This window comes from Podarcis raffonei, chromosome 2, assembly GCF_027172205.1.
Source record: "Podarcis raffonei isolate rPodRaf1 chromosome 2, rPodRaf1.pri, whole genome shotgun sequence".
NCBI classification, from domain to species: domain Eukaryota; kingdom Metazoa; phylum Chordata; class Lepidosauria; order Squamata; family Lacertidae; genus Podarcis; species Podarcis raffonei.
Genome location: NC_070603.1, coordinates 118,726,754 through 118,740,703, shown reverse-complemented (window position 1 = coordinate 118,740,703; position 13,950 = coordinate 118,726,754). Strand labels below are relative to the sequence as shown.

At 47.2% G+C, this 13,950-nt stretch overlaps 1 protein-coding gene across 2 annotated transcripts; it reads right to left on the bottom strand.

The window, feature by feature from the left end:
• Positions 1-5,079: 5,079 nt before the first annotated feature.
• Positions 5,080-12,604, bottom strand: LOC128409200 (zinc finger protein 271-like). Of its 2 annotated transcripts, none has more exons than XM_053379445.1 (3): positions 11,667-12,604; positions 9,766-9,880; positions 5,080-7,784 (listed from the first exon to the last, which is right to left on the bottom strand). In XM_053379445.1, the coding sequence occupies exons 1-3, from the start codon at positions 12,429-12,431 to the stop codon at positions 5,647-5,649; spliced, it is 3,018 nt and encodes a 1,005-aa protein (XP_053235420.1). In that variant the 5' UTR covers positions 12,432-12,604; the 3' UTR covers positions 5,080-5,646. The 2 variants fall into 2 exon arrangements, with proteins under 2 accessions (XP_053235420.1, XP_053235421.1); XM_053379446.1 differs by having other exon boundaries at positions 5,080-7,781.
• Positions 12,605-13,950: the final 1,346 nt, after the last annotated feature.

The window sequence follows — 13,950 nt, the reverse complement described above, 5'->3', positions numbered from 1 at the left end:
GTAGTCCAAGAATCAGCTGGAGCCCCAAGTTGGGGAAACGCTGTCCTAAATTCTTCAATTTTGCTCGTTTCCATGCAGTAACGTCTCTGAATATCGGTTGCTAGAAACAGCAGGATGCGGGGAAGTTGCTGTGGGGCTAAGTTTCTGCTTGCAGGCTTGCTCATGTGAGAACAGGAGAGTTGGAAGAGACCACAAGGGCCATCGAGTCCAACCCCCTGCCAAGCAGGAAACACCATCAGAGCACTCCTGACATATGGTTGTCAAGCCTCTGCTTAAAGACCTCCAAAGAAGGAGACTCCACCACACTCCTTGGCAGCAAATTCCACTGTCAAACAGCTCTTACTGTCAGGAAGTTCTTCCTAATGTTTAGGTGGAATCTTCTTTCTTGTAGTTTGGATCCATTGCTCCGTGTCCGCTTCTCTGGAGCAGCAGAAAACAACCTTTCTCCCTCCTCTATGTGGCATCCTTTTATATATTTGAACATGGCTATCATATCACCCCTTAACCTCCTTTTCTCCCTCATTGGCTATTTGCAGCAGCATCAAGTGTGCCGGTCAGGCCTGGGCACATCCTCGAACTCGTGACTGCACCTCTTACTTGCCTGGAGGCAGGATCGAGGGGTGGCTGGCTGTAGGAGCTGGCCTGTTCTATAGAAGAAAAATGGACATTTGTTGCTTTGCCCACTTTTGACTCTGGCCCCACCCAGCACTTGTATGTGGCCCCTGGCAGGTCGCCTAGAAAGGAATGTGGCCCTCGAGTTGAAGAAAGGTTCCTCCCTTGCCCAAGAAGTAGAACTCCATACATTCTTCTCAACTAACAGGCCGATAATTTCTTAGGCCATGCAAGACTGTCTTCCAACCACAAAGGTCTCCCTGTTGCCTAGCCGTTCCGTTCCAATCATTTTCTTGCAATAATAATCCATTTCCCCCCCACTTTCCAATGTTCTCCACATGTGGGTAGCTCTGCAGACCTGCCAGGACGGTCAGTTTGTCTTCTGAGGTTTCTTCTTTGCTCACCAGGCCCCAGAGGGTGGGGGCAAGAGAACGGGGCCTTTTCTGTATTGGCCCCTTCTGGAATGCTTTGCCTAGGGAGGCCCACCAACAGTGTCATTGTTTCAGCAAGGCGTCTTTGTTTTCCTGGGCAGCACTAGTGATATGTTTGTCTTGTTTTTTAGTGTTCAACTTAGGCCCCATCTGCATGACACACGTAAAGCCGTATCGCACCACTTGAAACGGTCATGGTTCCCCCAAAGAATCCTGGGAATTGTAGTTTGCTAAGGGCGCCGAAAGTTTCCCCCTCAGTGCTACAGTTCCCGGAGTTCCCCAAGAAGAGTGATTTATTTCCCCAATAAATGTTATTTAAAGTTTGAAAGAAAATATACAAAGGTTACTATCACATATCTTTTATCAAAATATTTTTAAAAAACTAAATAAAAGCACAAACAAAAAAGGAGACCTTCCTATTCTTCGTCTGTCAACTATATACCGAAAATTATAAACATCCACCCCAAGCCCAACACCCATCAATTCCACTTTCTATAAAACAATATTTCCTTCAATGCTCAAACCTAGATTTCATAAGTTCATTTTTCCCCCCACATAAAATGTCTGTTACAAGTTTCCAATCTTTCGTAAATTTTGTCGACGATTTTTCTCTGATTAAACATGTCGTCTTTGCCATCTCAGCTGAGTCCAATAATTTTAACACCCAGGGTAGGTGTTAAAACCTGGGAAGAGGGATTGATGGTTAAATAGCTCTGGCCTCTATGAGGGGAATGGGGTCTCTTAACAATTCTCAGCACTCTCAACAAACTACATTTCCCAGGATTCTTTGGGGGTAGCCACAACTGTTTAAAGCTGTGTGATGCTTTAGATCTACGGTGGCAATAGGGCCTTCGGCTGGGTGGGGCAAATTACGTCAAGAACTCACAATACTGTCTCCTAGAATATCAATGTTTATGTGGTTTTTATAATTGCATTTTTACTTTGGTTGTAAATAGTTTGGGGTTATTTGTAGCTAGAAGCGCGATGTAAATATAATAAAACTAAGCCCACTCTACCTCCCCCTTTCTCCACCAGAGTGTTTTTTTCCCTAGTGATCTCTCAGGGCTCCCAAGTCTCCCTATGACACAAGTGGGGGAAAATTTGAACCACCAGTGGGTTGGATTTGACCTGCATTTCCATGGCCCAAATGCCAGAGCAGCAGGATTTAACTCCCTGGAGAAGACCCTGATGTTGGGAAGGATGGAGGGCACAAGGAGAAGGGGACGACAGAGGACGAGATGGTGGGACAGTGTTCTCGAAGCTACCAGCATGAGTTTGACCAAACTGCGGGAGGCAGTGGAAGACAGAAGTGCCTGGCGTGCTCTGGTCCAGGGGGTCACGAAGAGTCAGACACGACTAAACGACTAAACAACAACAACGATCAGGGTGGCGGCGAAATGCTACCCAGACCTAATCCCCCAAGAGCAGGATTGAAGTCTCTGCCCATCAGCCGGGGATCGTTCAAACCTGCCTGCACTTTTTTGCCAACATGTTTCCTGAGGATGAAGCAGACCCTTCTCCCCAATTTGAGATGGTTCCAGGTTCAATCCTTGGCATCTCCAGGCTGAGCTGGGATGACCCTGTCTGAGGGGGTTGGACTGGATGACCCTTAGGGTCCCTTCCAGTTCAACAATTCTACAAAACCCTAAAGAGCATCTTTTTTGGAGAGGTGTAATGTTAAGGAGCAAGGCAGATTGGCATCATTGGTGTAAATGCTATTTTGGGGGTAACTTCTTGTAACCTGCCCTGCGCACTCGAGAGTCTTTGGTTATAGTGTGTCATATATAGTGTGGGGCACTCCTTGGTCCTGAAGGAACTGTGCCCCTGAAGGACCAGGTGTGCAGCCTGGGAGTTGTTTTGGACTCACAGCTGTCCATGGAGGCGCAGGTCAGTTGTGTGTCCAGGGCAGCTGTTTACCAGCTCCATCTGGCACACAGGCTGAGACCCTCCCTGCCCACAGACTGTCTCGCCACAGTGGTGCTAATCCAGAATGCGGCAGCCAGACTGGAGACTGGGAGCGGCTGCCGAGACCACATAACACTGGTCTTGAAAGACCTACATTGGCTCCCAGTACGTTTCTGAGCACAATTCAAAGTGTTGGTGCTGACCTTTAAAGCCCTAAACCGCCTCGGCCCAGTATACCTGAAGGAGCGTCTCCACCCCCATCGTTCTGCCCAGACAATGAGGTCCAGCGTTGAGGGCCTACTGGTGGTTCCCTCGCTGCAAGAAGTCAAGTTACAGGGAACCAGGCAGAGGGCCTTCTTGGTAGTGGTGCCTGCCCTATGGAACGCCCTCCCACCAGATGTCAAAGAGAAAAACAACTACCAGACCTAGAAGACATCTGAAGGCAGCCATGTTTAGGGAAGCTTTTAATGTTTGACAGACTATTGTACAGTGGTACCTCGGGTTACATACGCTTCAGGTTACATACGCTTCAGGTTACAGACTCCGCTAATCCAGAAATGGTACCTCAGGTTAAGAACTTTGCTTCAGGATGAGAATAGAAATTGTGCGGTGGCACGGCAGCAGCGGGAGGCCCCATTACCTAAAGTGGTGCTTCAGGTTAAGAACAGTTTCAGGTTAAGAACAGACCTCCAGAACGAATTAAGTATGTAACCAGAGGTACCACTGTATTTTAATCTTTTGTTGGAAGCCGCCCAGAGTGGATGGGGAAACCCAGCCAGATGGGCGGGGTATAAATGATAAATTATTATTACTGAAAGTCACGTATTTGTTGTCTGGTTTGAAACTGAGACCCTACCTACCTGCAGACTGTCTCACCAGAGTGGTGCATGCTCTGGTTATCTCCCCCTTGGACTACTACAGTGCGCTCTATGTGGGGCTGCCTTTGAAGGTCACCCAGAAACTACAACTAATCCAGAATGTGGCAGCCAGACTGGTGACTGGGAGCGACCACTGGGACCATATAACACTGGTCCTAAAGGATCTTCATTGGCTCCCAGTACACTTCCGAGCACAATTCAAAGTGTTGGTGCTCATCTATAAAGCCCTAAACGGCCTCAGCTCAGTATACTTGAAGGAGCGCCTTCATTTTTGAAAGGTTCAGCCCACCATCTTGATTCAAAATGGCGTCCAGTGGTATCCATACACAACACCCTGCTCTGTCCTTTCAGGAATTTTGTGCAAAATTTGGCTGTGATATCCAAATGTGTCCTGATCAGTAGAGGATAAACAATCGTTCAGCCTGGACACCGAGGTCCACCTCCGAGAGCTGAGTGGGGGGTTCTCGTGTAATCTCACTGTATACAAGTTGTACAAGTGACAATAAAGTATTTCAATATCAATATCATCCCTAAAACTTTGTCACTTTTAGCAGCGAGCTCACCTGCACAGTCCAATGTCTTTCAATTCCCTTCGCTTGAGTAACTGAACAATCTCCAGCCTTCTAAGCACGACGCATTTATTCTTAGGGCTGCTGTTTTGTAAAGGGGCCTCTGTGCCAGGTGCTGTACAATCATGCAAAAGAGAGAAGCCGATCTCCTGCCCGCAGCCTTACCTTCTAAGAGAAAGAAGGGCATGTTGGGGAGGATTGGACAGGAGGCAAAGACGGGTCCTGTCTGGGAAAGCTAACACTGGGTATCTGAGAAGGCTGGATTGGGAGGAGATGCAGAATTCCAGGTAAAGGGACCCCTGACCATTAGGTCCAGTCGTGGCCGACTCTGGGGTTGCAGCGCTCATCTCACTTTGTTGGCCGAGGGAGCCGGCGTACAGCTTCTGGGTCATGTGGCCAGCATGACTAAGCCGCTTCTGGCAAACCAGAGCAGCGCACGGAAACGCCGTTTACCTTCCCACCGGAGCAGTACCTATTTATCTACTTGCACTTTGAGGTGCTTTCGAACTGCTAGGTTGGCAGGAGCAGGGACCGAGCAACGGGAGCTCACTCCGTCATGGGGATTCAAACCGCCAACCTTCTGATCGGCAAGCCCAAGAGGCTCTGTGGTTTAACCCACAGCGCCACCCGCATCCCTAGAATTCCAGGAAGAGGAAGCAAAAAAGAGAACAGGAGACTGAGATCTTCAGCTTCACAAGGGGTTTAATAGAACCAGAAAGCTGAACTGAAAGATGAGACGACAGACAGAGGCGGCAGGTAGAACAGAATGAAGAACCCAATTCAGAGAACCCCCCACCTTGCCTAGGCCAGGAATAAGGAACCTTTGGCCCTTCAGATGCCATCAATACTACAACTCCCATCATTCCCCAAGAACTTTGGTCATGCTGGCTGGGGCTGATGGGAGTTGGAGGCTGGCAGGATCTGGGAGGGCCACGGGTTCCCCAGTCCTTGCCTCGGGTGTTTCCCCAAGTCGGAATGGGTTCCAGATGCTTTTGTCTTCAAGTGTAGTTGGCCCATCGCGAGCCACCGGCTGCTGTCGCTATTTTGCAAGGCTCAGAAAAAGGAAGGGGAGCTAGAAGAGAGGTCTTGTGTCCCCACCCAACTTTCTGGGTACAGGCAGTACCTCCTAGTCTCTGTTCCTGCCAAGATGCCTAGCAAGACTGGAGTTTTTGTAAAAGTGTCACTCTCTCAGCTTGTGCTATATAATGGTTTTGGCCCTGTCCTCAGCACGGGCTTCAATGGAAGCATCTCTTATTTGTTCTTCTCGCAGGCATGGGTCTTCTGATGCCTGATAAGATTAGATCTTTGACAGAAGCCTTGCCCACAGTCCACGCACCTGTGGGGCTTCTCCCCTGTGTGGATTCTCCGATGCACTGTAAGGTGCGCCCTTTGACTGAAGCCTTGCCCACAGTCCAGGCATTTGTGCGGTTTCTCTCCCGTGTGCGTTCTCTGATGTACAACAAGGTGCGTTCTCTGACTGAAACTCTGGCCACAGTCTGTACATTTGTAGGGCTTCTCACCTGTGTGGATTCTCTGATGCCGGATAAGGTTGGACCTCTGGCTGAAGCTCTGCCCGCACTCTGTGCATTGATGGGGTTTCTCTCCCGTGTGGATTCTTTGATGGATGATAAGGTGAGCTTCCCACGTGAAGCTCTGTTCACAATCTGGACATTTGTAGGGCTTGTCTCTCATGTGGATTCTCTGGTGGGCAATGAGGTTTTTCCTTCGGTTGAATTTCCCCCCACAGTCAGAGCATTTGTGAGGCTCTTCACCAGCATGGATTTTCTGATGCCTGATGAAGTTTGATTGCCAATTAAAGATTTTCCCACACTTAAGGCATTCATACGGGGTTTCTCCCACCTCAATTCTCTCATGTCTGCTAGGGTTCAATCCTGGATCTACACTTTCCGGACAACCTGAACTTCTGTATGATGCCTCCTCTTCTGTATGGACTTTCTGATGATTGATAAGGTGCGGGCTCTGACGAAAACTCTTCCCACAATCCGAACATTTGAAAGGTTTCTCACCTGTGTGAATCCTCTGGTGGCTGATGAGGTTCGTTCTCTGATTGAACCTCTTCCCACAGTCAGCGCATTTGTGTGGTTTCTCCCTGCTGTGGATGCTCTGATGTCGAAGAAGGTTCCCTCTCCGGGAAAATGTTTTCCCACATCTGAAACACTTATACAGGTTTTCTCCTGTGATAATTCTTTCGCGCCGAATATGGTTTGGTTTTGGATTGAGAGCATTGTCTTCAGTGTGAATCTTTTGATGTTTGATCAGGTTCGATTTCTGACCAAAGCTCTTCCCACAGTCTGAGCATCGGTAGGGCTTCTCTCCAGTGTGGATTCGGTGATGCCTCACAAGGTTGGATCTCTGGCTAAAGCTCTGCCCACAATCACCACACTTGTGCGGTTTCTCCCCTGTGTGCAGTCTCTTGTGTATGAGGAGGTGTGCTCTCCATCGAAAACTTTTCTCACAGTCCGGACATTTGTAAGGCTTCTCTCCGGTGTGAATTCTCTGGTGAGCATTAAGGTTTGTCCTCTGGTTGAAACGTTTCCCGCATTCCGGACACTTATGCGGCTTATCTTTTGTGTGGATGCTCTGATGCCTGAGGAGGTTCCCTCTCCGGGAAAAGACCTTCCCACACTTGAAGCATTTGCATGCGTTTTCTCCAAACGGAATCCGTTCGAGTCTGTTGTGGTTTGGCCTCTGACTGAATCGCTTCCCATAAGAAGAGTGCCTGTGTGGTTTGTCGTCCGAGTGCACGCTCTGATGTTTGATAAGGTTTGATTTTTGAGTGAAACCCTTCCCGCACTCCAGGCATTTATAAGGCTTCTCTCCAGTATGAACTCTGTGGTGCCTGACGAGGTTGGAGATATGACTAAAGCTCTGACCACAGTCTACGCACTGGTGCGGTTTCTCTCCTGTGTGAATTCTCTGATGGATGTTAAGGTTTGCACTCCGACTGAAGCTCTTCCCGCATTCTAAGCACGGGTAAGGCTTTTCACCCGTATGGAATCTCTGATGTCTAGTAAAGCTAGTCTCCCAATTAAAGGTTTTCCCACACTTAAAGCACTGATACTTCTTTCCTCCCGTGTGGATTCTCTGGTGCCTGTTGAGGTTTGATTTCTGAGTAAAAGTTTTCCCACAAATATTGCACACAAACTGTCGCTTTCCCGTGGAAACTCTTCGTTGTGCTACAGTTTCACCAGATGCAGCACTCCGGCAAAGGATGGATTTATCACTCTGACTCTTGTCTGTTTGTATTCTCTCTTCCTGCCTCATCCCGTCTTGATCCCCAAAGCGCTCTTCTGGGTCTCGAGGCTTTATTCTTTCCAACGGCACCTCAAATGAGGGCCTTTCTTCCTCGCTCTCCCAGCCATCGCCTGCTGGAATAAAAAACAGAAGCTTGTTAAAAATGGAACCTGGAAAAGACACTATGCTGCCCTGACCAGCAGGGCTTTTCTTAGAAAGGCTAAATTGAACCTTCATGTTCAAAAGTAGTCTATCTCTCTAATGAACTGAAGAAGGTATTTAAATTTACCTTTCCTAAGAAACCAGAGGCCTTCCTTTTGGGCATAGTCGGCCAATTGGTGCCAAAGAAAGATAGAACATTTTTTATGTACGCAACAACAGCAGCAAGAATACTTCTCGCTAAGTATTGGAAGACACAAGATCTACCCACCGTGGAAGAGTGGCAGATGCAAGTGATTGACTACATGGAGATGGCAGAAATGACTGGCAGAATCCGTGACCAGGGAGAAGAATTGATGGAAGAGGATTGGAAAAAGTTCAAGAACTATCTACAAAAATATTGCAAAATGTTTGAGTGTTAAAATGATGTGGGAAGTGAAGGTAACATGGCATTTGGGATATGGTTAAAAGAGTTATGAAAAGAAGAATTTTTTTTTAAAAAAAAGGAGGGGGTATGACCAGAATAATATTATGTCAAAGTATATAAGGTGGAGTAAAGGATTAAGATAAGGGAATTAGAGACATAATAAGTGGAAATATACAATTATAAATGAGGTTGGAAAAAGGGATAGAATTTGCTGAATTTGACGGAATAAAGAGGAATACAAAAAAGGGAGATGTGAGGAGGTCAGGAAAGAGGGATATGGAATTTTGAAACCTAAAAGTGGAATTTTTCTTTCTTTTTCTTCTTTTTCTTGTTAACTGTGTATTTTTTGTCTGTTGTTTTTGTTCTTGTTTTGCTATATGTGGTTTTGTAAAACTTTAATAAACATTAAACACCTGGCTTGAGAGCACTACATGTGAAAAGGATCTAGGAGTCTTGGTTGACCACAAACTTGACATGAGCCAACAGTGTGACGCGGCAGCTAAAAAAGCCAATGCAATTCTGGGCTGCATCAATAGGAGTATAGCATCTAGATCAAGGGAAGTAATAGTGCCACTGTATTCTGCTCTGGTCAGACCTCACCTGGAGTACTGTGTCCAGTTCTGGGCACCACAGTTCAAGAAGGACATTGACAAACTGGAACGTGTCCAGAGGAGGGCAACCAAAATGGTCAAAGGCCTGGAAACGATGCCTTATGAGGAACGGCTAAGGGAGCTGGGCATGTTTAGCCTGGAGAAGAGGAGGTTAAGGGGTGATATGATAGCCATGTTCAAATATATAAAAGGATGTCACATAGAGGAGGGAGAAAGGTTGTTTTCTGCTGCTCCAGAGAAGCGGACACGGAGCAATGGATCCAAATTACAAGAAAGAAGATTCCACCTAAACATTAGGAAGAACTTCCTGACAGTAAGAGCTGTTTGACAGTGGAATTTGCTGCCAAGGAGTGTGGTGGAGTCTCCTTCTTTGGAGGTCTTTAAGCAGAGGCTTGACAACCATATGTCAGGAGTGCTCTGATGGTGTTTCCTGCTTGGCAGGGGGTTGGACTCGATGGCCCTTGTGGTCTCTTCCAACTCTATGATTCTATGATTCTATGATTTCTTAAAAAAAAAAAAGTAGTCTATCTCTGAACACCAGTTGCTGGAGAAACAAACAACAGAACAAAACCTCACGTTTCTTGTTGTGGAGACCCAGGAGTCATTCACCCAAGGAGACAAGAAGATGCGAAGGACTGAGAAACAACTGGGGAGGGGGAATTCCCTGCTTCCCCTCATTTTTGCATCTCTAGACTTTTCTCAATTCTGTTAGGGGCAGCATTTTATTGGAAAATCTTACTGCATCACCATCATCATAGAATTGTAAGGTTGGAAAGGACCCAAAGGTCATCTAGTCCAACCCCCTGCAATGCAGGAAAATTGCTTCTGAAATTTTGAAAAATTCCTCCCAAAGAAGCCAGGGCGGTAAACAATAGCAAGACAATATGGGGACAATATGCTACAGCGAAAGATGCTTACCCAGCAACGTGGCCCCCTCCTGGCCTTCTTGCTTGATCTCCCTGGGGTGGGGACTCTTTCCAGTATCCTCTTCTCGAGAGAAACTCATCGCCACCTCCTCAAATTCTCCCAGGAACTGAAACGCAATAAGCCAGAGGTTTGGAGGTTAAGCGTCGCAGTGTGACCCGAGTGGTCAGTTCACATAGGATACTTTTCCTTTTTAAAGAATTAACTCATAATTATTGGTTTAAATAACTAAGTAATATACCGTATATTTATAAACAGGCTGAGGAGGCAGGGAACTGGGAATTTGATGTTTTTACAGTGGTGCCTCAGGTTACAGACACTTCAGGTTACAGACTCTGCTAGCCCAGAAATAGGACCTCAGGTTAAGAACTTTGCTTCAGGATGAGAACAGAAATTGTGTGGCGGCAGCGGGAGGCCCCATTAGCTAAAGTGGTGCTTCAGGATAAGAACAGTTTCAGGTTAAGAACGGATCTCCAGAACGAATTAAGTTCTTAACCTGAGGTACCACTGTATTATGTTTTTAGATATGCTGTTGGCCACCCAGATTGGCTGGGGAAACCCAGACAGATGGGTGGGATAGTAATAATAATAATAATAATAATAATAATAATAATAATAATAATTCCACTTGGAAACTGGAGGGTGCAGGAGGAGATGCAAATAATGAAATGGAGTATCCTGGAAAAGGGGGGCATAGAATCATAAAAGCTTGGAAGTGGCCCTGAGGTCATCTAATACAACCACCTACATTACAGGAATCTCAATGAAAGCATCCAAGACAGATAGCATGGCAGTTTGGCACCGTGAACAGAAGCAACTCACACTTTGTTGCAGGTCCCACTTCCGTAATAACTTAGCATGTCATTAATCTATTTTTAAAACAACAAATCAACAATTACACTGTACTACTAGTGTCTGATTTTTATTATTATAGTATATTTATTACTAAATAACAAATTCAAAATTTATTTAGCATCATTATGGTTCTTCACAACTGTACTATTATCATGACACAATAATGAAATAATAAGTTAGATATTACCTTTAATTACTACTATTGTATTATCATTAATTTTTATAGCAATACAGTCATACCTCATGTTACGTCCGCTTCATGTTACGTTCTTTCAGGTTGCGTCCCGTGGCGACCCGTAAGTACCGGAAAGGGTTACTTCTGGGTTTCGCCGCTTGTGCATGCTCAGACGCGCAAAATGACGCCATGTGCATACACAGAAGCAGCAAATTGCAACCTGCGTGTGCACAGATGCGCCGCTGTGGGTAGTGTTCTATTCATGTTGCGAATGGGCCTCCAGAACGGATCCCGTTCGCAACCAGAGGTAGCACTGTACTTGCCTATTGCTTTATTATGGCCAATTATTATGGATTCCACGAGTAATAATAATAATAATAATAATAATAATAATAATAATAATTATTATTATTATTATTATTATTATTATTATTATTATTATTATTATGACAATCATTATCACCTTCTGGCAGGAACATCTCAACTAAACCATTCACTACAGCGGTGAGAGTTGGACTAGACCCCAGGAGACCCGGGTTCAAATCCCCATTGGCCATGAAACTTTCTGGGTGACCTTGGACCCGTCAGTCGCTGCTTCTCAGCCTACTGTACCTCACAGGGTTTTGTGAGGATAATACGGGGAGGGGAGAGAACCATGCCTGCCACCTTGAGCTCCTTGGAGGTGCAAATGAAATAAACAACAATGAAGTAATCATCATCCAAGTCTGTACCCTCTTTTCTGTAGCATCTGCAGATCTACTGGGGCTTTTTTCTACCCGACTTGGGATGCGACAGGACCAAAGCGCTTGCTGCCAACCTCAATTGAGACCCCTTCAGAGTGTGGGATGGTGGGAACTATCCTCACCTCCTGTTTCCACCTCTCTGCCTCCTGCTGCCTCAGCAGGAAGTCTTCAGCCAGGGCCACCGCCTGGGCACAGGTCTCCGGCCCGCCCTCGCCCACCCAGCTCTGGATCTCCTCCGGCAAGATGGCCAGGAACTGCTCCAGGATCACCAAATCCACGATCCGTGCCTTGGAGTTGAGCTCGGGCGTCAGCCACTCACAGCAGAGCTCCCGCAGCCGGGCCCAGACTTCCCGGGGCCCCTCGACCTCCTGGTAGCAGAACCAGCGGAAACGTTGGCGCCGTGTTTCGGCACCGGGAGCCTCTCCCTCGTGCGGGGTCTCCCCCTTCACAGCCCCGCAACCCGCTTTCTCTATGGGCTGCGCATCGGTCCTGGGGGACCCCTCTCGGATGCCTGAAGGAAGACCGCTCGCCGCTTCTTGCTGGCAAACCCTGGCCGATGTTTCCGAGAGAGCCAATGGAACGGGGAGCTGCGGAGAGCTGGTCCACCCGGAAAATGGAGACTGTACGTTCTTCAGGAACTCCTGCCACTGGGCCTCCCAGCAGTGGGACAACAAGCCATCATCCAGCTCACACTCGGCTTGCTTCGCAATGGCCCGGCTGAGGCATTCCCCAATGGTCCCACCTTGGGGGGTCTTTCTGAATCGTTTTGGCCCCTCTGGTGGGGTGGATCCCGCCGGGTCCAGCTCTTCCATTTTCACTGCCTTCTCCGCCACAGCCTCATACGGGTGGGGAGCCAAACAGAACACCGTCCTTTGCTCAGCGGCCATTTTGTCTTTGGGCTTGGTTCAACCAGTTCCGCTTTTGCATCACTCTCGGCCTACATGCCAACCATCAAGCCTTGGGCGATTTCGAGAAGCGGACCAGACGGAGGTGGCGATGTTTCAAAACCCCTCAGCTACACAGCCGGCCGTAGGGCTGTCTCCCCACAGTGGAAGATTTGTTTTTTCCTGAAGGACAGAAAGGAAAGGTTACTGCGCTTGAGGCTTTTCAGTACTGTTGTACCTTGGTTTTCAAACGGAATCCATTCCGGAAGTCTGTTTGACTTCCAAAAACGTTCAACAACCAAGGCATGGCTTCCGATTGGCTGCAGTAGCTTCCTGCATGCAATTGGAAGTCGCAGAAACCGCGTCACACATTCGGCTTCCAATGAACGTTCGCAAACCGGAACACTCACTTCCAGGTTTGCGGCGTCCAGGAGCCAAAACGTTCAAGTAGCAAGGCGTTTGACAACCAAGGTACCACTGTATAGAAAAAGGAGGTGTAAGAGGCAACATTACAGTAATTCTAGCCTAGGGTCCTCGTATTTACGGGACCACCTCTCCTGGTCTGCCCCGCAGAGGACCTTAAGGTCCATGAATAACCATAGTTTAGAGATCCCAGGCCCTAAGGAAGTCAGACTATCCTCCACCAGGGCCAGGGCCTTTTCAGTGATGGCTCCTACCTGGTGGAATGCTCTGTCCCATGAGACTAGGGCTCTGCAGGATTTAACCTCCTTCCACCGGGCCTGTAAGACAGAGCTATTCCGCCTGGCCTTTAATTTGAATTCAGCCTGATCTTTTATTTCCCTTCTCTTCCCTCCCCCTCCCCTTTTATGAAGATCACCCGCTCTGAGACCCCACAGCTAATTCTCCCCTGGCCTCCTCGCTGGCCCAAGTAGGACTAATTCAGCCAGCTAGCCCTGGTGACTATCTAATGTTTATTGGATGGATTCCCCCCAAATTGATTTTTGAACTTTGAATTTTATTGTTATTCATGTTTTTATACTGTATTTTATGCTGCTTCTACAATTAAGTGTTTTAAATTTGTTGTTAGCCGCCCTGAGCCCGGTTTTCTGAACTGGGAAGGGCGGGATGTAAATAAAAATTTATTATTGTTGTTGTTATTATCAACAGAAGATCAGGCCAAATATCCATCACACCTTGCCCAACAGGGACCAACCTTGAAAACCAACATGCAGGACCCAGAAGGCAGCAGTGCCCTGCCCCCAGCAACTGGTATTCGGATGTACACTACCTCTGAACATGGAAACGTTTGCTTAGATCCTTTCGTACAATGAGAACATACAATAATAATATTATTAATTTTTTTTTATTATTATTTATACCCTACTCAGCCACTCTGGGTGACTTCCAACAGAATAGAGTGGTACCTCAGGTTACATGCGCTTCAGGTTACAGACTCCGCTAACACAGAAATATTACCTCGGGTTAAGAACTTTGCTTCAGGATGAGAACAGAAATTGTGCTCTGGCGGTGCGGCAGCAGCGGGAAGCCCCATTAGCTAAAG

Bases quoted from the DNA above. Each gene is read 5' to 3' on its own strand.
- LOC128409200 (XM_053379445.1), bottom strand. From the start codon at position 12,431: ATGGCCGCTGAGCAAAGGACGGTGTTCTGTTTGGCTCCCCACCCGTAT. The intron at 9,881-11,666 runs GTGAGGATAGTT...ATTGCGTTTCAG, and splicing joins CAGAGAGGTGGAAACAGGAG to TTCCTGGGAGAATTTGAGGA. The intron at 7,785-9,765 runs GTAAGCATCTTT...TTTTTATTCCAG, and splicing joins GGAGGGGGCCACGTTGCTGG to CAGGCGATGGCTGGGAGAGC.